The sequence below is a fragment of the Acipenser ruthenus genome, chromosome 4 (assembly GCF_902713425.1).
Source record: "Acipenser ruthenus chromosome 4, fAciRut3.2 maternal haplotype, whole genome shotgun sequence".
NCBI classification, from domain to species: domain Eukaryota; kingdom Metazoa; phylum Chordata; class Actinopteri; order Acipenseriformes; family Acipenseridae; genus Acipenser; species Acipenser ruthenus.
In genome coordinates this window covers 12,928,541-12,953,450 of record NC_081192.1, presented here as the reverse complement: position 1 = coordinate 12,953,450, position 24,910 = coordinate 12,928,541, and the positions used below count along the sequence as shown (strand labels likewise).

The following is a 24,910-nucleotide window of genomic DNA, read 5'->3' as shown; positions in this document are numbered from 1 at the left end:
CTACATTAATGATTTAGATTCTGGTATAACAAGCAAACTTGTTAAATTTGCAGACGACACAAAAATAGGATGATTGGCAAACACTGTTGCAGCAGCAAAGATCATTCAAAATGACCTAGACAGCATTCAGAACTGAGCAGACACATGGCAAATGACATTTAATAGAGAAAAGTGTAAGGTACTGCACGCAGGCAATAAAAATGTGCATTATAAATATCATATGGGAGATACTGAAATTGAAGAAGGATCTATTCAGTCTTGAACAAAGATGACTACGGGGTGATCCGATTCAAGCATTCAAAATCCTAAAAGGTATTGACAGTGTCGACCCAGGGGACTTTTTCGACCTGAAAAAAGAAACAATGACCAGGTGTCACAAATGGAGATTAGATAAAGGGGCATTCAGAACAGAAAATAGGAGGCACTTTTTTACACAGAGAATTGTGAGGGTCTGGAACCAACTCCCCAGGAATGTTGTTGAAGCTGACACCCTGGGATCCTTCAAAAAGCTGCTTGATGAGATTCTGGGATCAATAAGCTACTAACAACCAAATGAGCAAGATAGGCCGAATGGCCTCCTCTCGTTTGTAAACTTTCTTATGTTCTTATGTTCTATCAAGGAAACATTTTCAAACTAAAATTACAATTAATACAAAAAAAATAACTTTGTAATATATATTTTTTTAAATGCATAACTTCATTCAAACAAAATATACTGTACACGGTAAGAAATAAGAATTCATATCATTGTGCAATGTCCAGTTCAGAAACATAAGAAAGTTTACAAACGAGAGGAGGCCATTCGGCCCATCTTGCTCGTTTGATTGTTAGTTGCTTATTGATCCCATAATCTCATTAATTTATCTACACATCCTACCCCACAACTTCCAAGTGAAAAAAATATTCTAAAAATTAATTCAAAATAAAAACTAAAATAGCTTGGTTGGATAAATGTCCACCCCCCTTGTAATAGCAATCCTAAATTATCTTAGATGTAACCAGTCACCTTTAAAATCACACGCCAAGCTAAGTGACCTCCACCTGTGTTAAATTGTAGTGATTCACATGATTTCAGGATAAATTCCACAGTTCCTGTAGGTTCCTCTGCTGGGTAGTGCATTTCAAAGCAAAGACTCAACCATGAGCACCAAGACGCTTTCAAAAGAACTCCGGGACAAAGTTGTTGAAAGGCACAGATCAGGGGATGGGTATAAAAAAAATATCAAAGGCATTGAATATCCCTTGGAGCACAGTCAAGACAATTATTAAGAAGTGGAAGGTGTATGGCACCACCAAGACCCTGCCTAGATCAGACCGTCCCTCCAAACTGGATGACCGAGCAAGAAGGAGACTGATCAGAGAGGCTACCAAGACGCCAACGGCAACTTTGCAAGAGCTACAGGCTTTTATGGCCAAGACTGGTCAATGTGTGTATGTGACAACAATATCCCCAAGCACTCCACAAATCTGACCTGTATGGTAGGGTGGCAAGAAGGAAGCATTACTCAAGAAAGCCCACCTTGAATCCCGTTTGAAGTATGCAAAAAAACACCCAGGAGATTCTGTAGCCATGTGGCAAAAAGTTTTGTGGTCTGACGAAACTAAAATGGAACTTTAGGGCCTAAATGCAAAGCGTTATGTTTGGCACAAACCCAACACAACGCATCACCCAAAGGACACCATCCCTACTGTGAAGCATGGTGGTGGCAGCATCATGTTATAGGGATGTTTCTCATCGGCAGGGACTGGGGCACTTGTCAGGATAGAAAGGAAAATGAATGGAGCACAGTACAGAGTCCTTGAGGAAAACCTGCTGCCCTCTGCAAGAAAGCTGAAACGGAAGCGGGACGGAAGTTCACCTTTTCAGCATGACGACCCAAAGCACACAGCCAAAGCTACACTGGAGTGGCTAAGGAACAAAAAGGTAAATATCCTTGAGTTGCCCAGAGCCCTGACCTAAATCCAATCGAAAATTGGTGGCATGACTTGAAGATTGCTGTCCATCAACGCTCCCCAAGAAGAATGGTCAAATATTGCCAAATCTAGGTGTGCAAAGTTGGTAGAGACCTATCCCAACAGACTCACAGCTGTAATTGCTGCATTTTACTCACCCGAAATACCTTTTTAGTCAGTGTCTACATTGGACAGTAAATAACTCAACGAACCAAAAGCTTATCTGGAGCGCTGGTTATAACAATAGATATTTTTATTAAAATTGCATTCATGTCTATTTAGTAAAATGTATGTTGCTGTATGCAACTACAGTTTTTAGATAGAACATAGATGAATAGCCAGAAAACCAAATGAAAATGTGTTACCTCTGTGCACCTGAAGGTACGTTCTTTATATAATTAGTTTTGCTAGAAGTGGGCTTGTACACTGTAATTTGAACAATTAAAGTATCCAGTAATATATTCAGGTTTTCTTCACAGCTCTATTTCATGTATTTCTAACAAGGAACAAGTGTATATTAGGCAAATCACCACTATATACTGCAGCTTAGCCCATTTAATAATAATAAAAAAAAAACTTCCAGACTAGTGGAACATTTAAAAAACAGTTTGTCAGTATGAAATTAACTTTTACAAAACAGAAAACATCATCGGGGTGGTCAAGTCATGCTCTTTTTGTAATTTTAGTAGTTTTTTTTTGGTAAAGATTTAAAATAGTGTCTTTCTGTAGAATACTATCTTCTCATTGCAGCTTGATCCGGGCACACCCCACTTCACATGTTACTCTAAGTCTGGAACCAGAGACCTTCTTTTTCTTCTTCCTTCCATGCTTCTTGTGCTTCTTTTTCTTCTTTGATTTATCCTTTTATAAAAAAAAAAAAATCTGGTTTTGCCAACATGTACTACACTACTAAATAACAAAACTTTTTCTGAAAGTTGCATTTGATTTGCTCTGTGGAAAATACACACACCGGTATATAATTTAAAAAACAAAAACACAAAAAACCACCACTAGAAATACATCTACTACAATAATTTATTACTTCATCCAACATAAGCAAAAGAAAAACACCAATTTTATAACTAAATTTATTCTCTTGATGTACTTTACTTTGCATTAAATCATACTTAAATAAATAAAATAAGGTTTACTCACTGTGGTTCTGTCTTTCTCTTCACTACTTCTCTTTTTCTTCAATGGTACCTTAAAAAAAAAAAGTCATTTATTTTTGCAATGCAAGCTAAAAATGTATAAAATGAGGATACTCTTCAATTTTTAAAGAATAAACTTAAAACAACAAACTTCTCAGATAACAAATACTTTAAAAATGATCACAAACCCATGATACAATTTGCAGTCAGACTGTCACAAATATTCCTTGCATTATACAAAAGTAGTTTATCTTCAACTAAACAAGTTACAGAAAATGTCTAGCTTTGTTCATTAAACTTTTAACGTAAAAAAAGGAGGAATAAAGAACACAACATTTAAGAAAGTCTTACAACAATTCTAATGTAACAAAATATCATAGACCTGAAAAGTTATTAAGGATTTTGTTTAGGTATTACACTTACATCGATATCAGTGTCCGTATCAGCCGAAGACTCACTTTTCCTCATCCTTTTGCTGCCATAACTCTCATCCTATCATGAAAAAAAAAAGTCAAGTACCACATTAACCGTGCTGCTTCTTCATTCTTAAGCGCAAATAAATGGGCAGTTTTTCCCTGTGTAAACCCACTCTTAGGGATCTTTAATTTGTGGCTAAAGCATATACTGAACTACCTCAAGAATAATGCCTTGAATTCATATCTAAAACTAAAGTTGACTGCATCCATCATCCTAAACACCTTGTTTTTAGAATTCAATGGATCAGATAGTTTCTATCTTCAAAGTTCATAATTTTGCTGTCAACACACTATCTATGGCTAAGGCTACGATTTTGTCACGGAGGTCACCGAAATCGTGAATTTGAACAAAAGTCAGTGATATCTTGGAAATGGATGTAAAAACACATTTGATGAGACACTTCCTTTATTTTCTTTAAAAACGCAGTATGTCATGCACCAAAAATACAAATCTGTGAGTATCTGTAAATTGTTTGGTTGTGTATGCACACAGCATTTACGTGTAGCTATGAATGAGTTTTTTATATTTTGTAGCTGAGCGAGTGAAGGAGCACAGATCGTATGCTATTGTAAACTCCCGGTTGTGAGCTTCACAAACACTTGTTAATTTTTTTTAACTAAAAAGTGGGCTTGCATCTTCAAAAAATATTAATAATTACATTTTATTTCTTGAAACTTTTTTCATACAATATAGTGTACTGCAACTAAGCAGTCTGTTGAAAATAAATACTCACTTTCTCTAAAACTAAACATTGCTAAACAAAATACTTCAAAATACTTTTTTTCTATTTCCTGCAAACGAAATAAAACGAGAGGTTTATCTGTTTCTGGTCTTTTTTTCTGATCCCCCGGTCCCATTTCTTGGGCACATGCCTGCCTGTGTGCTTTGACCTTTCAACTCTTATTTATTTACTTTTGAAAAAAAAAAAAGGGGCAGTGCTCTGTAGGCTACTTAAACAACCAATTTAAATGTCTTGTTCTTATTAATGAAGAAAAAATATATAGTTTCATTTTGAACACAGTAATAAAAACAATAATTTGACATGCTGATGCCGATATATAAGGTTAAGAAAGTACATTAATGCCAGACGCGCACAGAGAAATAGGAACACAGTTTATTTCAGACGCTGTCCGTTTTGCTAAGCGGCCAGTGTGAAAGCCTGCATAGCACAGTATTAACTAAGTTTTGTACTCTAAAGTAACATTCAGACTTGTCAGTAGTCAAAAGCAATAGTTTTTATGTTATTGGTTTTGGTGTGCCATTTAAGAGCTCTTGTGTATGTTGGTGTAGCTAAAACTACAATATTTGGTGACCTTTCTGTGAATTCTTTTTTTTTTTCCACAACAACAAATTACCATGCCAAAATCGTAGCCTTACCTATGATGCATCCTATGAGCATGTATATTAGAATGAAATAGCATTATCATCAGAATTATTGGGGCTAAGCCTATTGTTCTCATACTTGCACTGAAGAACATAAGGGTGAATAAGTTTTGGAGACAGTAACACTCAATTTGACACTTCTTCCAATGTTCCTCTTTCTCATACAGTAGCTCTTGGCGTGAATCCAATTAACAAGTGCAATTCAGGCCAGTACATCCACAAACTGGTTTCTATATGAAGCATTTTCTCAGAAGTATTCGTAAGTAAATGATATACAGTGCTCCCTTCCTATAACGCGGGTCTCGGGACACACAATATGAGCGTTATAAATGGGGGAGGGGGAGGGGGTGGGGTGGGGAGTGGGGGGCACCGCTGCATAAAGCGCCATGTAATCAGCGGTATATTTTTTATAAAAAAAAAAAAAAAAAAAAAGACAAAGCGAAGCGAAAGACAAGCAAACCAAGTGCGAGAAGGAGAGCAGGTCAGGCGAGGGGAAGAGGGAATGGGCTCGCCCCAGGTTCAGCTGCTAGAGCGGGGCTGAAGCAAAGCTGAAGCGTCTCATCTCCCGCAGCCAAAAAGGAAAAAGGAAAGATAACCACGTAATAGGCCTAATATTTATTCAGTTATAAAACAAATGCTGAATAAGATGTCTGTGTTAAAGCGCCAGCGCAGCTTTTCTACAGTTCAGATGCTGTATCAAAAGGAGACAGAAACAGAAGTTAGACTGAGAAGTTGTTTACAGTTTGAACAACACCGGTGCTGTATTTACTGTCGAAATACTGCATGAATCACTAGTATAGGGAATTGGGGGACATGCTGTAGGAGCGTTATAACCGAGAGCCTTATAGCGAGGGAGCACTGTATGATGTTGACATCTTAGTTTTGCAATTTATATTTCTCAGACACTCAGTTCCAGTTCACCTTTTTATCAAATTTAAGGAACTAAAATAACGAACTGCTCTAATTTTAGGTAATACATCTGTAAACTTACAGTATGTTTAACAAATGTGTCTTGTGAAAGCCTAAGGCAGCTCATGTGTGTTTCTTTATTGTCCTTGAAGACAAATTACCTTATCTTTCATCGAGTCCTCCCTGGGTTTCTTTTTTTTCTTTTTTGAAGACTCTAGAAGACTCTAGAAGAGTAGATATACTTTATGCACTGCTAGTTTTTAAACAAAAAAAATTATGAAGCTACTTTATGAAGTTCCTTGGAACACATGTGTAGTATAGTCTTGTATTGATATAATAGAAACACTTTAGTATATATTTCAATACATAAACATTTGAACAATTATTTTAACAGCATGCTGCATAAACTTTAGTTTATGTTCAGGTGCCTTAAACTACAATGTTTTAGAATACCAGTAAAACATGAAACATCAGGTTAGTCCCATTAAACTGTACAGCACACAGTATATATACCTAAATATCTTAAACGTTAATTATCTTAACCCTGGTTCCCTGAAAAATAAATGTATCCATTACCAAATAGGTATTTTCCTCCTAAAGACTCAAACCATGAATAAAATATATTAAAGCTGCTTGCAGAGCCTGTGACCCAGTCATGGCCCGCCCCGCAGGGCATAAAATGGCAGCGCTCACAGACCTCAGCATCATTTTTCCTTCAAGCCTGCTGCACTCATGGACACAGCGACCTTGAAGATTAATGGTTACATTTCTATTTCAGGGAACCAGGGTTATAATAACCTAACGTTCCCTTTCAAGTACGAAATGTAACCGTTACCGAATGGGTCAGTATACCCAGGCTGTCGCAAGGGTAAGATTGCTGCACGACCGTAATGCTACAAGGCTAAGAAGGCAGTCTTGTGCATTACCATTCTGAACCCCAGTAACAAGTAGCTAGGGCTAAAAAATTGAGGAAGAAACTCGTCTCTATGCCTGTGTTGTAAGGGTCGACTGAGAAGCTGCCCTTAACACTCTAGTTCCAAAACCAGAGTTTTGAGGATCCACGACCTAAGTAGTAAAGGTATGGGGAGTAGTCCACACTGTTGCATTGCAAATGTCCTTGACAGATGCACCCTGGAATAAAGCCCACAAAGTTGCCATGCCCCTGGAGGAATGGGCAGTGAGCTGTCTGGAGGGGGCAAGCTGGCCAGCTCATAGGCAGTCCTAACTGTCTGTTATGCACTTGCACAGCCTCAGCTAGACAGGGCTTGACCATGAGACTTTGTCCCAGAGCAGACAAAAACATTGTTAGGACTGCCTCCAACTTTTCATCCTGTCAGTGTAGTACGCCAGGGCCCACACTGGGCAGAGCGCATGGAGCTGCAGCTCCCTGTCAGACTGGAAATGAGGTGGAAGGAAGCCTCCAATTCTACAGACTGGTTGACATGGAATGCCGAAATTGTGTTCAGGAAAAGGCAGGATTGGTACGGAGCGTAACCTTTATCCTGGCCTCTTTAAAAATTAAGCAGGCTTTCACTATGGAGAAGGTCTGCATCTCTCTCACCCAATTTACGGATGTGACAGCAAGCAAGCAGTCACTTGAGCGATAAATATTTCAGCACAGCTGAATGCATGGGCTCAAATGGCGGCTTCAAGAGTGCATTGCGCATCACATCTAACCTCCAGTGAGGAACAATGTCCTTTATAAGGAGCCAAAGCTGCCTTCCCCCTTTCAAAAATTGCCCCACCAGGAAGCTGAGCTCCTGGGAAGACCGAGTCAGTTTTTACATGCCAAGCCGAATAGCTGCCAGATAGACCTTTGATGTAGAGGGGGGATTTCCCCTCATCAAACAGGACTTGCAAAAAATGCAGTATTACTGCCATAGGACAAGTTGTGGGGTCAAACCCACGTAGCAGACACCATGTCGGAAGGTGCTCCACTTGTACCCCTACTGGGAATGTGTGGACACTGTTCTGGCATTTTGTAAGGTGTCAATAACCCTACTAGACAGACGCAGATGGCTTAAACGCAGCCCTTCAGGGGCCAGACCCAGAGCTACAGGGTCGATATGCTAGAAGGTCCCCCATGCCTGACTGCCCAAGCGCCGTGACCTGCTCTGCTCAGTCTCCATGGCTGGCCGCTCAGGAGCTGCATCAGGGTTTAAAAGAAGTCTCAGAGTTCATACACCTTTTCAACATCAAAATGCCATACTTTTTCCAGACTTCCATTTGTTTTTCCCAGACTTGTGCTTTAGTTAGTTTCTACTAGTTTTTCGATAGTTATCCACATAGGCGGGCAGCCGCAGAGCATTATTGTTTTTTGATCCAGAGCAGAAGTTGCTCCTGGTTTTCTAAAAGTATTTGTCAGAATCTGGAGGTGCATATCTAGCAAGAGACAATGCAGGTATGCAAAAGAGAAGTAAGATACAATCTAAAAATGTCCACTATTTGAGAGCTACGTTGCATTATTTACAAAATGAGAAGAAAAAGTTGTATATTGCAAGTATACTTGTGCCAAAATAGGATAGTATAATGGTATCAATACTATACTAAAACCAGACAACTTTGGCACAAGTATACTTGCAGTATATTACTTTTTTGTAAGGGATGATACTGGATTCTGATCCAAACTTCTTTATACCATCTGTTAAATGCTGAACACTATGGGAGGTGAAAAATAACAAAAATGAAATAACAAATGTGCACGCATTATATATTAAAATGTGCAAGTGTCGTATATTAAACATACAAGTCAAATACTAAATAAAGTACACCCTCGCTATAACAACCCTGTTTGGATCCAAAAAAGGACAATCCAAAACGAACAATATAAGCTGCTGGAGTAAGTTAAGGAATTCACCTTGGATAAAGGTATTAGCTAAATTATTAATATTAGTACTGTTTTTATTTATTACAGTATTTGTCACTACTACCACTAATAATAATAATAATAATAATAATAATAGCAATGAGATTGTAAATAAAAGTAGAATTACAAGTACAGTACCTATTTGTGGCGTGCTGCATCCAGTATTCTGGCTATATCCTATTCGTTGAAGAACAAAGTACAAGCCCCCCCCCAAAAAAACAAAACACAAAAGCACAAAGTTTCAGTTTTGTTTCAATTGTAAATGTTACTTTAAATCTTGGTTCCTTATTTAAAAAAAAAAACACACACACACACGTTGCTTTGCTGTGCCGGTTGCATAGAGCTGTATGAGCCAACATCAGCAGCAGCTTGATTTATTTTTAAATCGGTATTTAAATCGTATAATGAAGGCCATATAGCGAGGATGTAAATAGTATATCTACACTCGGCTGACGGTTTGAACCCAAGACTGTTGCTGCACTCTGTACTGTAACTTACAAGCAAGCACCATACATTTAAAATAAAATTACCGGTACATTTTATTAATCACATTTAAGACAGGAAAATAGCGATGTAACATGCTACTTTTATACACACACAACATGGGCTACAGAAAGCGTTTTTTTTTTTTTTTAAATCCAAGTCAGTGACAATAACTATCATATTTGATTTTTTTTCCTGGGTTGGGAAATAACGTTAACAATTCAATGAAGGTAACAACAAGATAACAAAATGTGAATCTTGGTGAGCAGAGTACAGTAGCTTGTAATTCCAGTCTGTAACTTTGATTAAAAAATCATAGCCTTCAACATAAATGTATATATTCTGGCTGTCGTAGTGTCAATTTTACCCTTCGTGTCATTGGAGCAGACACAGTCATGTGACATATACCAGTTGTTGTCAGGGGTGTTACACGGGGCAATCCTCGCGGGATTTGGTCGCAAGCAATATAGAGTCTACTAGTAAATTGCCTAGACAGTTGCCGCTAGAGCTGCTGACCCGCTTTCGAGATCAATTATTATTAATAAAAAATATATCGCAGAATTATTTTCATTCTCCCGTGATACTAGTAAAATTCTAGACTTCAAGACTTTCATAACAGAGACATGCTTTTTTCAAGCATTTTCAAGAAATCAGTTTGGCATTTTTCCATACTTTTTCCAGACTAGCGTATGAACCTTGAGTCTCCGATGAGACACTGTCAACAGGCGGTCGCAGTTCAACGCAGGCTAAAAAAAACCCTGCTATTGAACCAGGTCTGCAGTCCAAGCACACTCCTAGATAGCAGGCTGTCTGAGGCGTGAGCTGGCTCTTCAATTGATTCACCGTAAGACCCAACTGTTGAAGGTGGCCAGTGACAAGTTATGTGTGGGCATCTGCCTGTGCTGGAGACTGGGCACAAATGAGCCAGTCGTCCAGATAATTGAGTACTCTGATGCCTGAAGTCTCAACGGGGCCATGATAGTTTTGAAATGGCACAGGGAGCTAGAGAGAGGCCAAATGGCAAGACCCGGAACTCGTACGCTATTCCCTGAAAGTAGAACCGCAGGCACTTCCTGTGCGCTCATTTTATGGGGATGTGGAAATAAGCGTCGCCTGGCCTGATTGACTGCAACAGCTGTTGCATTGTCAACATTTTGAACCTCCTTCGGCTCATACAGGTTGACCCGTCTGAGGTTGAGGATCGGGCTGAGGCCACCATCCCGCTTGGGCACTAGCAAGTACCTGGAGTCGAACCCTTCCTCCAACTGGAGGGGGTCTATCATGCGAACAGCCCCTTTTTGCAGCAGAACTGCTACCTCCTGAGACACCACTGCAGCGTCCTGTGGGTCTGTGCCTGAAGTTACAGTCACACCCCGAAAGGGAGGGGGACCGTGCTTGAACTATTCTGAGTAGCCGGTCTGAATGGCAGTAAGCACCCATATGTCTGTGGTGCACTGACGCCAATACTCCAGATGACTCCCCGAAAAGGGGCCCTGGGTCTGTGGCAGCAAACCCCTAGGGCTTGTGGCTTGGACTGAGGTTTCTGCGCAGCCGACTGCTGGGGCCTGAGGCGCAGTTTGCTGCTGGTTTGCATACTGGGGGTGGTTGCTTGGGAAGCAAGCGCATCAGCTCCTTTGTGGATTCCCACACGCGGTAAGAGCACTGGAGCATCTCGTACACCGCGGTATGCCCTGGTGTAATAGGACATCCAACAGTGGTGCATGCGTGCTTGCTTGCTTGCCAAAACTGCCTGTGTGCGGCTACCAGCCCAGCCAGGTTTCTACCTACAGCCTGCCTGTTCAGCATTAACCAAGCACAGCTCATCCAGTTCTTTTGGCGAGAGCCTGTGGCTGCCAGAGAGGGACCTCAGCAAAAAGGACTGGTAGGCTACCAGAATACTATTAAAGTTGCCCAGTCATGTGGCGAAGGCACTGCCTACATAGGCATGCTTGAGGATCACCTACGAGACTGGCATGGTTTGTTGTGGTAGATGGTATCCTTGGACAGGAGCCTGTACCAGCGCGGCAATTGAAGCCTCTGACAGCAGAATTGGGCCAGGCCCAGCTTCTTCACATCGTGCACCTTCTATAGGATGTCCATAGACCGGGAAACAACAGTGACCCCAGGACAACTGGATCTCAAAAAGAAAGTCTGGGTACAAACAGGCAGACTGGCCTTGCATGTGTCGCAGGCAGGGCCGGATTAAGTTTAATGGGGGGTCGGGGCTGTTATCGTTTTGGGGGCCCCTCTTTGCATATTAATTTCCTTCCTTTTATGGTTTTACTACCACTACGCTCGATAAACATTGATGTCAAATTATTCAGTTTTAGCTGATCCATATTTTACCTGATTCGATGTTTGAATTAGCGCCAGTTTTGAAAATGAGCATTCACCTACAGCGTTAGTTACTAGCAGTTTCAAATACAAAATGGGAAATACAAACTGCAGACTCTTGTCATAAAAGCAAGTTATCTGGAAATGTGTTGCCCTTATCTTTTACGAATATGTATGTGTATAATAGGTTTGTAGTAAATATATATGCAGTCAAAAAATGTTTAGAAAATAATACAAGAATAGTACACAGTGCTTTCTTAATGAATGTTTTTTTTTTAAATTATTATTTGTGTAATGCTACAGTTTGTCTTTGTTTTGTTTTTTTGGGGACCAAATGAGGCAGGCTGTGTTTTAAGACAACCTAAAAACTTCGGAAACCCGGTTACAGAAAGCTGTATGACATCAGTAGGTAGTGCACGGCCAAATTTGAATTTAAATATAGCCCCCTGTATATTTAATTATTAGCATTTGGAACGAGAATTTCTCAGTATAAAAGAAAAATTACATGGAAACACACACAACCCGAAACTACTATCAAAATAAGAGTGAGACTTAATTTTTATTTTTCCATGGAAATTGCCCCACTGATATCCATATAAACCTAGGTTGTTTCCTCCGGTTGATTTCTCTCCAATGTATTTTCCGAACTACTGGTACCTTCACATGCATTTGTTGGTATTGTATTAAAATAGCGATGACATTGTACTTGTTGTGTTTCTGCTTTTCAGCACTGCTCTCATACTTCCTAGGTGATGCTCTATTAGACATTTTTTACAGGTTCTGATCTGCGGCACATTCGGTTGTGGCACAACTGATAAAAGCGGCATGTGACTTGATCGCAGGCCAAGTCATATGATCAGGCAGTCGCTGCTCCTACAACGAAAAACGGCTTGGTAAAACAGCCCTGTTCCGATCCACAGTCACACGCTACTTACTTATTTTTTATTATAAATAATATTGTATTATAAATTATATATATTTTTGGGGGCCCCTCAAAATTTGAGGCCCTGAGCTGCAGCCCCTGCATTAATCTGGGTTAATAAAACCCAGGCATTATGCAAGTAGCAATGCAGGTACAGTAACACTGTAACAGGTGCTGCCTCAGTCTGCTTAAAGACAGCAACGGGGCTGTTCAAGACCCGGACAAGACCGGCTTGGTACCGGACCGGGGATGTAAGCCCTGGTCAGTACCGGTTCGGTGACTGTAGCACCGGGTTGGTACGGTAACCTCTGTCCCGGTACACAGTTACAAGCTACTTCACAAGCTACTGGCAAAACCACTCAGTCAGTACTCACACAAGACTGAGGGAAGCCTGCTTGTTAGAATGACCTAACAGCCCTTGTAATGGTGATGCAGAGCTGACACCAAAAGAGGATCAAGATACTGTGGGAGGTACTGCAAGCAACCACAGACGAAGCAGCCTCTTGGTCCTGCGCAGCGCTGCTGAACCCAGCAGCTGCTCTTACAACATGTGTGCCGCAGCACGCAATGCAGATAAGCCTGCGCTTAGTCTCTGAAATTACAGAAAAATGATGAGAAAAGAAAATATTTCTCTCATACAAAATACAGTAATAACAATTACTTTAAATTACACAAACCGTCTCCTAATGAGAATAAAATAACTCCAGCCACAGCTGTTGCAGCCTGGGGAGAGAGCACAAAGGTAACCGAACTACGCTGCTACGTTGGGAAGGGGCGACTCACCTTACTGTCAACATCAGATTGAGATTCAGAGCCCACAGATAATTTCCTGGCAGAGCTGTGCTTCCTTTTTTGCTTCTTTTTAATATGCTTCTTTTCTTCCTGTTAAGAAAAGGCCACAGTGCAATAAAAAAATAGAATTTTCTACTGTTACCAATACACGCAGACCCTATTGCAAAATCATTTCTAACCGATTATCACATCTTTACTGCTGATGGATGTCAATTGGTCTGGATTGTAATATTGATGAAAATGTAAATAGTCCCAAAGCATGAACTATAAAACTAGTACATTAATGTAAGGTTTGAGGTATATACACATATTTTCCTCCTGTGTGGCCATATGAATATTTTGAAACGCAACGTTTTTTGGGGGGGACGGGGGATGTAGGTACTGCAGAATTGTGACGTTTTAAACAATAACTGATCTAAATTCTTATTGTAGAATACAGTATGTATGTCCGTATGTATGTATGTATGTATGCATGCATGTATGACAGTTTTATTTGGATCCTTACAAAGAAAGTCAAAAGGTCACACATTTTAAAGTATTTCACAAGGGAAATATCTAAATTCAGTTCAGTAAGAGCTGAAGGTATCCTAGCACAGAGGTTCCCAAACTGTGGTCCGCAGCCCAAAGGTGGTCCGCGACACAGTCCCAGGTGGGCTGCGGGGGCAAAAACATTCTATGTATTTTTATCTATTAATAGCAAAAAGCAGGTGCTGGCGACATCTGTACTGTAGAAAAATAAGGTGTAGCAAGGCAATATTGACGGACTGTCAATCAAAGCAGAAATTCACAAATCAGAGCTAACAGATTGCCTACCTGTAGGCAGGATGTAGAGCGAGAGCTCTGACAATAGGGCAGTGTTAAGGTCATGTGATCACTCTGCTGGCAGATGTAAAAAGTGTGTTCAGCATTAATACAATTACACTATGTCGAATCCGCTACCAAAGAATACGGTTTGCAAAGTATAAAAGAACAAAAAAGGCAGCTACGAGAGTTTGAATGGGCGCAGTTTTGAGGTGCTGGAATGGGTTTTTTGTTTGTTTTGTAGAAACGTTTTCATACTAACTTTTGTACTTTATAACATTCATTTAAAATTTAAATTGATGCCTATGAAATACAAATATTGGAGTACTTTGATATATGTTTCAATAACATATATCATACCGGTAACTGCTACATACCGGTAACTGATTTGTTAAAATGTTTGGATATACTGCTATTTTATTACTGGCTCGTTCACAGTCAACTTAAAATAACGCTAGAATATGTTTTGTTGGATAATAATAATAATAATAATAATAATAATAATAATAATTATAATAATAATAACAATAATAATAATACATTTTTGACTGATTCAAATTTCTCTGCAGATGGATTTATTTTCATAAGTTTTCTTTTGGTTAAATGGTGCAGCCGTGCTCAGTTTCTTTTTTGGGGGGGGGGGGGGGGGGGGGAATGTTGCAAGCCAACTGAATGTGATTTTGCAAGTAACTTATGCAAAGCTCTCATATCCCTCTGTATTGTGCGCATTCGTCTTTTTTGTGCATGACAGTTCAACATGAGAGGTAACGGCTGGAAGTTTTAGTTACACAGTGTTCAGAAATTAGGAATCAAGAGTTATGTTTTTGGGCATTTATGAATGGGAATAAAGAGACATGCACTTCTTTATTGTTGGATGACCAACAAAAATAGCTGCATTTCTAAAATTTCAATTATACAAAAGGTACCTAATTTAAAGATTTGATAAAAACATCTGTTTAGTTTTTGCAATTTATTTTATTTACTAAAATTAAAGTGTTTAAAAAAAATAATTTTCACTGTGTATAGTCTATGTGATTTCCATCTTTCACAATATTTATTCAGATGAATAAAGGAGAGTTTAGAGTAGGTTTATTTATAATGTTACAAGTTTAAACACATACAATGTTTTTAATTTGACATTTTCCCAAGGAGTGCTCGTGGGCTGCAGTGCCTAATGCAGCTGAACAGGTGGGCCTTGGGTAAAAAAGTTTGGGAACCCCTGTCCTAGCATATATTGGAAAAACATTACAATTATTATTAAAATGTTGTTAGGCTTTACACCATCAGATATAAATAGGAAGAATTACAGAATACTTGTAGCTTATAAATTGTTCTTACCTCATCATCAGAGTCAGGGGAGCTGCTAGAAGAATCAGAACTTGATGAAGAGGAGGAAGATGAAGAATGCTTGACCAAACACAATGAAAGCAGAGTTCATGAGATTTAAAAGTCCTTTAAACATTAACAACTAAATTAAAACCTACAGAAGCAATTACATTACTTAAGCCTTCCCATGCAAAAACATGTTGTGTTACCTGTGTTCAGGATTTTGTACAGAATCAGAGGACATGCATGTTTTATCAAAGCATCTATTTGTATTTCATATTTGTGCACAAAGAAAACACCAATACCATACACAGCACTCTTACCAGGACCCTGCATAAAAATGTTGGTTGCATTTGCCTTTCTAAAATTACATCTGTGTTGATTTAAAAGGGCCAGTACACAACACTTTGAAATAATACTTGGTTAATAATTAGATTATCTGTATCTGTTCTTCAAGGTCCTATTGAGAGTTTTGTATGCTATATGCGTTTGGCCTTACACCATGATAGAAATTTGGCCCTTGATATTTAAACAACAAGGTAATTTATCCGAGTAGCATCCTAGTATATCCCTATATTGTACACAATGTTCAAATGTATTTCTAAGAGGTCATTAGTGATAGAAATCCAGAATGGGACAGTGCTATTCCAGCAGTACTTTCTGGAAAACTTCTCTCACCCTGTTGGATTTCTTCTTTACTTTCCGTTTTTTCTGGAGAAGAAAAGAACACCAGGATTTATTAACAGTGCTGCACTCATGAGGTTTCAATAAGCAGGTAGCTTGTAAGTTCATCCAGCAGTGATACTTACCTCTTTATTTTTTGAAGAGCCTTCACTTCCCCCAAGTAACTTCTCTCTATTTTCCTGAAGCTCTTTTTTCCATGTCTAAAAATAAATAAATACAACAAACCCCAGGAAGGGTCATTTGGATTTGATTTTAATTCAAGATAGTAATTACAAAACTATGTCCAATAAAATGTACAACAACATGCTTAAAGGGTGTGTAAGTTGTTAACTTAGGTCTGTTAAACAATTACATAACCAACATCCTAGCTTCACAAGTGTATTATTTATTTTTGTATTAATCAGTCGGAGTGCTTAAGTAACTTGTTATGAGTTACAACAGAACAATGTTTGTTTATAAAATAAATAGGAAACTAAAGTTCTGCTCATTCCATGAAATTGTTCGAAAGAGACAGCAAAGGCATACATTTGTAAATACCACCTTTGGGATATGTACGTTTTAAATGTATATATAAACACACACATCATTCATTTTTTCTTCAAATTCAGCCAGAGTGCGGGAGCCTTTCTTTTTCTTTTCAAGCTGTTCTTTAACTTCTTCCCTAAAGAACAATACAAATATTCATAACATTTCTTAATATCAGGACATTAGTGTAATCACCATCATAATTTATGAGAACATAATTTCACGGAATACAAGTCTACCAGTATTTAAAAAAAAGTCTATATACGGTGTTATTATGTATTAAGATACCGATATGAATTTGTACGCTTTGGACATCCACAATTACCCTATCTAGTCTACTAGGGTCCTTAATCATAAAAAAAACTGTTAACCTTTGAATTTGCTTCATGTCCTGTTCAGTAGAAAATAAAAATACGCCCCCTTGTTGGGACAGAGCAGTGACATTGCGCAACAGACTTGAATAAACTTGTGCTGTTATAGCATGATCCTTAAAGTCAGTGAAGGAGGGCATCCCACACCAGTCTTTCATGATGAAGTTCTGCTGATGAAGTACTCACCATGTGGGCCTGGGCCTGTTCAGATAATCCTGTATTGATGGGCCCGATGAGGCAGCTGGCCCACGTGATCTAGCAACAGCTATAGGATTTACATAAGCCTGGAAAAATATACAACAGAAACAGTGATATTAACATGTCAAAGAGTCTGACACTCTCAGCTGATCACAACATACACAGTACATGTGCTGTTCACATGCATGCTAGAAGTCAAGCCATCATCACTGGCTATAGCGATTGTATTGTATGTTCTAATCCAGGGGTTCCCAAACTGTTTTTAGCTGAGGCCCATCTGTTCAGATGCATTAGGCAGTGTGGCCCACTATTATTGGGAAAATGTCCAATTAAAAACATTTCATACGTTTAAACCTGTAACATTATAAATAAACCTATTCTAAACTGTCCTTTATTCATTTGAATAAATCTTGTGAAAGATGGATATCACGCAGAATTTGCACTGAGTGAAAATAAATTTTGAAACACTTTAATTTTAGTAAATAAAGTAAATTGCAAACACTAAACAGTCGTGTTCAAACCTTCAAATTAGGCACCTTTGTATAATTGAACATTTTAGAAATGCAGTTATTTTTCTTGGTCATCAAACAAGAAAGAAGTACATGGATCTTATTCCCATTCATAAATGCTTGAACAGGAATCATTTTTGAGTAAACCCAGTACAACGTGCACAAGAACATAACTTTTAAATCCTAATTTCTGAACACTGTAACCAATACGTCCTGCCGTTACCTCTCACATTGAACTGTCAAGCACAAAGACTAACGCGCATAATACATACGGAAACGAGAGCCTTGCATAAGTTACTTTTTTCGCCACTACTCATTTGTCTTGCAACATCCGCCCCCGCCCCCATCAATAATAATCAAAGATAATTCGAGGAGCGCAGCAGCGCCAATTAACCAAAAGAAAACTTCTGAAAATAAATCAAATCTCCAGCGAAATTTGAATCAGTCAAAAAACAAAACAAAAAACGTTATTATTATTATTATCCAAAAAAACATATTCTAGCGTTATTTTAAGACGACTGTGAATGAGCCAGTAATCAATAAAAATAGCAGTATATCCAAATATTTAAATAAATCAATTACCAGTGTGTAACAAGATTTATCAGTTTGTTTAATAACTTGATTTAGTTAATATTGAAACATACATCAAAGTGCTCAATATTGTAAATGTTAATACTGTAGCTAATTAGTCACAAAAACGTATTCATCATAGGCATCAACTGAATTTTTAAATGAATGTTATCAAGTACAGAAGTTAGTATGAAAACGTTTCTACGAAAGAAAAATCCCATTCCAGCACCTCAAAACTGATGCATACAATACAAATGCATTCAAACTGCTGTATCTGCCTTTTTTGTTATTTATACTTTTCAAAACGTATTCTTTGGTAGCGGATTCGACATATTGTAAATGGTATTTTTTTTTTTTTGTAGTTTTACTAATACTGAACACACTTCTTACATCTGCCAGCAGAGTGATCACATGACCTTAACACTGCCCTATTGTCTGAGCTCTCACTCTACATCCCGCCTACACGTAGCAGTCTTTTAGCTCTGATTTGTGAATTTCTGTTTTGATTGACAGTCCGCCAATATTGCCTTGCTACACTTTATTTTTCTACAGTTACAGCTGCCGCCGGCGCCTGCTTTTCACTCTTAATACTAGAATAAAATACATCTTATGTCATTGCTCCAGCGGCCCAGTTTGGGAACCCTTGTGCTAATCCACTGTCGCTTCATTAAGTGCCGCCGCCAAACCCCAAGAACACAGACTGCTATTTATTTTAGTGGCTGTTGGGTTTTATTCTATTTATTTTTAATTCAATGTATTTTGTTTTGTTGTCTTTCTGATTACAAAATAATATGCCCGAATCTTGAGATTAAAATCTGATTGATTTTATAAGGAAACCGACCAAAATCTGTAACTTAGTTTTTTGTATGACTTTGAAGAAAGTATTTAATATCTTAATTTAATATCTTGTAACAATTGTAAGTCGCCCCGGATAAGGGCGTCTGCTAAGAAATAAATAAATAATAATAATAATAATAATATGTTTTTATAGCGTCTGTATCTAATACACTATTTTTTGATTGCTGAAAACATTCTTATTATTTTTTTAATTGACGGATTAAAAATTGACCTAAAAAATATGCCTCAGTTCAGCATCCAAATCCCAAGGCTTAACCTAAAGAACCGAACTGCGACCGACAGAATTACTAGAAAAATGTCACGTCGAAGACAAAAACAAGCTTTAGCGGTTCAGGGCCGACCTGATTTTATTTTTAACCGGAGCCCTCGTTTTCCAAATTCCAAACGCATAAATATGTTTTGTGTTTGTTTGTTTGTTTTTAAACTCTAATTTACCAATATATAACAACTATTTAACTGTTATTATCAAATGTCTCGCCCCCCACCTAAAAAAATATAGTAAATAAAGAATAATATAGGCATATTTCAATGCACACATTCAACGTTCATACTTCTAAAGGTAGATACTTATATTGGTTCTTATAAAAAATACATTTAGTCAGGCCGACAGTCCTCGGCCTTGCCCATCATGTTTTCACCACACATTAAGTGCACAATCATGGGGTTGAATAATTCAGATGTTACGGTAAATCAATGGATGCACAGAATTATATTTTGGAGGTTACAAACAATATCTCCATTACTGTCTTAAACTCCTTATAAATTAATAAAAGCCATACTTACAATCCTGTTGTCTCTTTTCCCCATAGTAGCTGAATTAACTGAAATGCAATTTTAAATAGATTATTTACATCGCTCCGTCAGTGATGTGACTCCATAAAGCCAAGACAAGCGCCTCGTCAGTGTCACTGGCGTAGAACGCAATATCGCCACCTGCTGGTTTCCCCTACAATGTTTACAATGACTTACATTTGGATCACATGATTAATCTTTTGCAATATTCTTTTTGCAAAAATAAAAAGTGGAATCTAATATAAAAACACAATGATACCCATTACATTTTTAGATTTTAATACTATTTTTCAAAATAAATATACAAGATGGAATTACTCTTAAGAGTCGTGTGTCGTTTATTTAATGTTTTAACTCCCACAGGGGAAAAAAAATGGTGCAAACTTTCTGTGAATTTTGATCATTATTTACAACAGTATTATGTCAGTCACTTCTATTTTATTTATCTAACATCGGTGGATCTTTAGCTATAATAATCCTGGGGGTGTTTTACCCAGGGCTTGTTTTAATAAAACGTTTATGAGTGGGAGCTCTGCAGATGACTAACACCAACAAAATGACCAAAGGTTACAAGGCACATAATGGATAAAACGACGGCCCTGGTTTCCAATAAGAACAGACGCAATGCTTATAGACCACGGGATGGGATGATCTTGACAGTTGTATCATCTTTAGGAATTTAATGGCCATGGGGCACCAACCTAATATGAAGGATTGCATGTGTAACCCTTTTCTACTATTCTTAGCAACAGCAGCCACAATAAACCTATCGGGATTTATTCAATTGGTCTAAACAGTTAATACCATTCCATTCAAATCAATAACAAACCTTCTACCTGAAAGAAATACACAAAATTAAGCTGGAACTGTTAGAATCGTTAGTTGTCATTAACTCGTAAGCACTTTTAAAAAATGTCAGCTCCATGGGCTGGCTGGGCTGGCTACTCTGTGCTTCTGATAGTAATTACGTGACATTTCTAGGATCAATCATGCAATTTAGAATTCATGTTTGGAGTCATATGAAGTTGATATTGTAGCAGCAGTAAGAATCCAAGCATATAACTTCTATCTTCCAAAACAGACGGCTCTTTTATTAGCAGGTGGAATAAACAGCACACAGCTGAGCTGGCACACAGGCCGCTTATATAGCTCCAGACCCTTCAAAGTTGCAACATTCATGCAAATTAGGCAAGAGTCCTGATCAAGTCCAATAGAAAGGCCCGGGCTGTCCCTGCAGGCCAATCAGGGAGCTTCCGATATGCCGGTGATGATGGTGTCCCAGGCGTCTGCGAGTCTGGATCTCCAGCCCCATTCACCAAGTTGTCAGTGTTTCTCCCCCGGTATGGGGCGAGATGGTCCAGATGCAACACGACTTTGCGGTCCCGTGATGGAAGTTGTACTCTGTAGACCATCTCCCCAAGCCATTTGGCAGAACTCGGCAAGGTCCTATTCAGGCACTGTCCAGCTTGGGACAGCAGCCTCTTTTACGTCGGGGGCTTAGACCCAGACCAGTTCTCCTGCAAGAAAGTGTCTACCATGTTCCTGGAGGTCGTAGTACTGCTTCTAACAGATGACCGCAGCCTGGAATTGGCCGTGGGGTGAAGCAGTGTGTGCTGTCAAGCCAGTCCTGCAGGTGCCTCCCAAATTCCAGACCCGTGGTGTCCTCTGCAGTGTCTGGCGGGTGGCTAAACAACAGCTCAGCTGGGGTCCGGCAGTCCTAGCCAAGCATTAGCAACAGTGCGGTAAGCCAACAGGATCAGGGCAGCTGGATGTCCCAGTCTTGGTGAGTGGCGGTGGCGATGGCGAGCTGGACGGAGAGGGTCCAGTTGAATCGCTCCACCAGCCCATCGCTCTGGGGGTGCAGGAGCGTGGTGTTGGTCTTATGGATCCCTAGTCAGCAACACAGCTCTGCGAAGACCTGGAATTCGAAGTTGTGGTCCTGGTCCGAGTGTAGCTCTTAGGGAACCCCGAACCGGCAGAAGAACCCCTCCAGCAGTGCTTCTGCTACTGTCTCTGCCTGGTCTGGCAGAACGTATGCTTCAGGTCACTTTGTGAAGTAATTCATGGTCACAAGGATGAATCAGTACCCCCGTTCAGAGCGAGGTTAGGGGCAAAGGATGTCAACCAATAACATGCTCCGTGGGGCCCTGTGGCAAAGTGCCCCGCCCCTGTGTGCATTTGTGTGTTCTGTGTATGTATGTATGCGTGCGTGTGTTAATGTCGGTGTATAGATTGGTACACGGGATATAAACGGGTCTGTGTTTCACGTGTATTTAAAAAGTGTATATTTGTATTTAGGCACGGGATTGCACATCACGCACGTGCATTTAAAATATAATGTGTGGCACGGGGTTGCACGTAATGAATTCACGTGCTGGGATTCAAGTGAATAATTAATTAGTAATTGAATCCCAGCACAAACAGTATAAATAGACGCACATTTCTTGCACTCAGGGTTGGTGTTCGGTGAGTGGAGAACGGGATTGGAGCGGAGGTAAATGTTAAGAATAATAATAATAAGAAGAAGAAGTAGTAGTAGTAGTAGTAGTAAAATCTGCTCACCGTGTTTTGTCTGTGTAGTCCGTTTTGTTTGTCTTTTTATTTTGGCGTGTAGTGCCGTGTCCAGTGTTTTTGTCTGTTCCAACCTTTTATTTTCTGTTCTGTTTATTAAATGCTGAACGCGATCACGCGTTCAGCCTCACCAAAACCCCCATCTCTCTGTCGTTTGTGTTCCTGTTTCTGGTCTGACGCCACCCACTCTGGCCGTCTTTGTGACACGTGGTGTCCTGCGTGGGATCGACAGCGCCTCCAGGACTCAGGCCAGAGCAGGAACCGCAGTTTGGATTTAAAAAAAAAAGAAAAAAAAAAAAAAAAAAAAAAATGGCAGAAGACGCCATCAAAGTGCGGGACTGGATGCTGGAGAATGCTGGGCTGGAGGCCCAGTCTCTGCCCATAGTCGTCCAGGCCCTGTGGATGATGGACAGTGAGAGATGGGAGGCCTATCAGCAGGAACACACCCCAAACACCTTGGAGGAAGGTGTGGAGTTTGTCCTCAGCTACCTGGAGGCAACCATAAACGGAACAGCAGCCCAGGTAGCAGGACCACCAGCAGAGGAGTACCTGCTGTCCCCATCTCCACCAGCAGAGGGTGAGTACCTGCTGTCCCCATCTCCACCAGCAGAGGGTGAATGCCTGCTGGTTTTGCCTCCACAGCCCAAATGGGAGGAGCCTGAGCATCCACAGCCCAAATGGGAGGAGCCCAAGCGGAAGGAGCCCGAATGTCCTACGCCTGAGTGGGAGGAGCCCGAATGTCCTACGCCTGAGTGGGAGGAGCCCGAACGTCCTACGCCTGAGTGGGAGGAGCCCGAACGTCCTACGCCTGAGTGGGAGGAGCCCGAACGTCCTACGCCTGAGTGGGAGGAGCCCGAACGTCCTACGCCTGAGTGGGAGGAGCCCGAACGTCCTACGCCTGAGTGGGAGGAGCCCGAACGTCCTACGCCTGAGTGGGGGGAGCCCGAACGTCCACAGCCCAACAGGGAGGAGTCGGGGCGTCCACAGCCCAACAGGGAGGAGTCGGGGCGTCCACAGCCCAACAGGGAGGAGTCGGGGCGTCCACAGCCCAACAGGGAGGAGTCGGGGCGTCCACAGCCCAACAGGGAGGAGTCAGGGCGTCCACAGCCCAAAAGGGAGGAGTCGGTGCGTCCACAGCCCAAAGGGAGGCAAGTCGGGGCTTCCACAGCCCTGGGACCCAAGCCACCAGCAGAGGGAAAATGCCTGCTGGTTCAGCCCCAAGAGCCAGAAGGGGAGGAGTTACAGGCTCAACCCCCTGAAAATTTTTGGGGGGGAGAAGGGCAGGATGCTGGTGTCCCCCAGCAGCCTCTCGCTATGCTGCTGAAGGCAGCACGGCGTGCACATGCCCAGCCGCCACAGCAGAGGGAGCCAGCACCGCCAGGAGCAGAGGAGCAGGAGCTGCCTCTGCCTCCACCACCTCCAAGAGCAGAGGAGCAGGAGCTGCCTCTGCCTCCACCACCTCCAGGAGCAGAGGAGCAGGAGCTGCCTCTGCCTCCGCCACCACCACCGCAAGGAGCAGAGGAGCAGGAGCTGCCTCTGCCTCTGCCTCCACCACCTCCAGGAGCAGAGGAGCAGGAGCTGCCTCTGCCTCCACCACCTCCAGGAGCAGAGGAGCAGGAGCTGCCTCTGCCTCCGCCACCACCACCGCAAGGAGCAGAGGAGCAGGAGCTGCCTCTGCCTCCGCCACCACCACCGCAAGGAGCAGAGGAGCAGGAGCTGCCTCTGCCTCCGCCACCGCCAGGAGCAGAGGAGCTGGAGCTGCCTCTGCCTCCACCACCGCCAGGAGCAGAGGAGCAGGAGCTGCCTCTGCCTCCGCCACCACCACCGCAAGGAGCAGAGGAGCAGGAGCTGCCTCTGCCTCTGCCTCCACCACCTCCAGGAGCAGAGGAGCAGGAGCTGCCTCTGCCTCCACCACCTCCAGGAGCAGAGGAGCAGGAGCTGCCTCTGCCTCCGCCACCACCACCGCAAGGAGCAGAGGAGCAGGAGCTGCCTCTGCCTCCGCCACCACCACCGCAAGGAGCAGAGGAGCTGGAGCTGCCTCTGCCTCCACCACCGCCAGGAGCAGAGGAGCTGGAGCTGCCTCTGCCTCCACCACCGCCAGGAGCAGAGGAGCTGGAGCTGCCTCTGCCTCCACCACCGCCCGGAGCAGAGGAGCAGGAGCTGCCTCTGCTGCCCGTACCTCCGCAGGGAGTACGGTGGCCGGAGCCCCAGAAAGGGGAGCTGCCGGCCACGAAGAAGGGGGAGGAGGTCTGGAGACCACTTTCCCCAGCAGCAGTTTCGCTGCAGGAGTTCTTGTGGCCGGAGCCCCACAGGAGGGAGCTGCCGGCTACGAAGAAGGGGGAGGTCGGGGGACCACCTGCCCCCGCAGCTTTTTCGCTGCAGGATGGGACCAACAGGCTGTCAGCCGTGCCACTACCGGCAGGGGTGCTGACAGC

At 41.4% G+C, this 24,910-nt stretch overlaps 1 protein-coding gene across 1 annotated transcript; it reads right to left on the bottom strand.

Annotated features, from left to right (window-relative positions):
* Positions 1-141: 141 nt before the first annotated feature.
* LOC117400750 (protein FAM133-like) lies at positions 142-20,054 on the bottom strand. Its single transcript, XM_034001071.3, has 11 exons — positions 19,896-20,054; positions 17,164-17,261; positions 16,664-16,742; positions 16,207-16,281; positions 16,076-16,108; positions 15,410-15,478; positions 13,262-13,360; positions 6,035-6,097; positions 3,528-3,596; positions 3,109-3,156; positions 142-2,814 (listed from the first exon to the last, which is right to left on the bottom strand). The coding sequence occupies exons 1-11, from the start codon at positions 19,917-19,919 to the stop codon at positions 2,695-2,697; spliced, it is 777 nt and encodes a 258-aa protein (XP_033856962.1). The 5' UTR covers positions 19,920-20,054; the 3' UTR covers positions 142-2,694.
* Between the last annotated feature and the right edge of the window lie 4,856 nt (positions 20,055-24,910).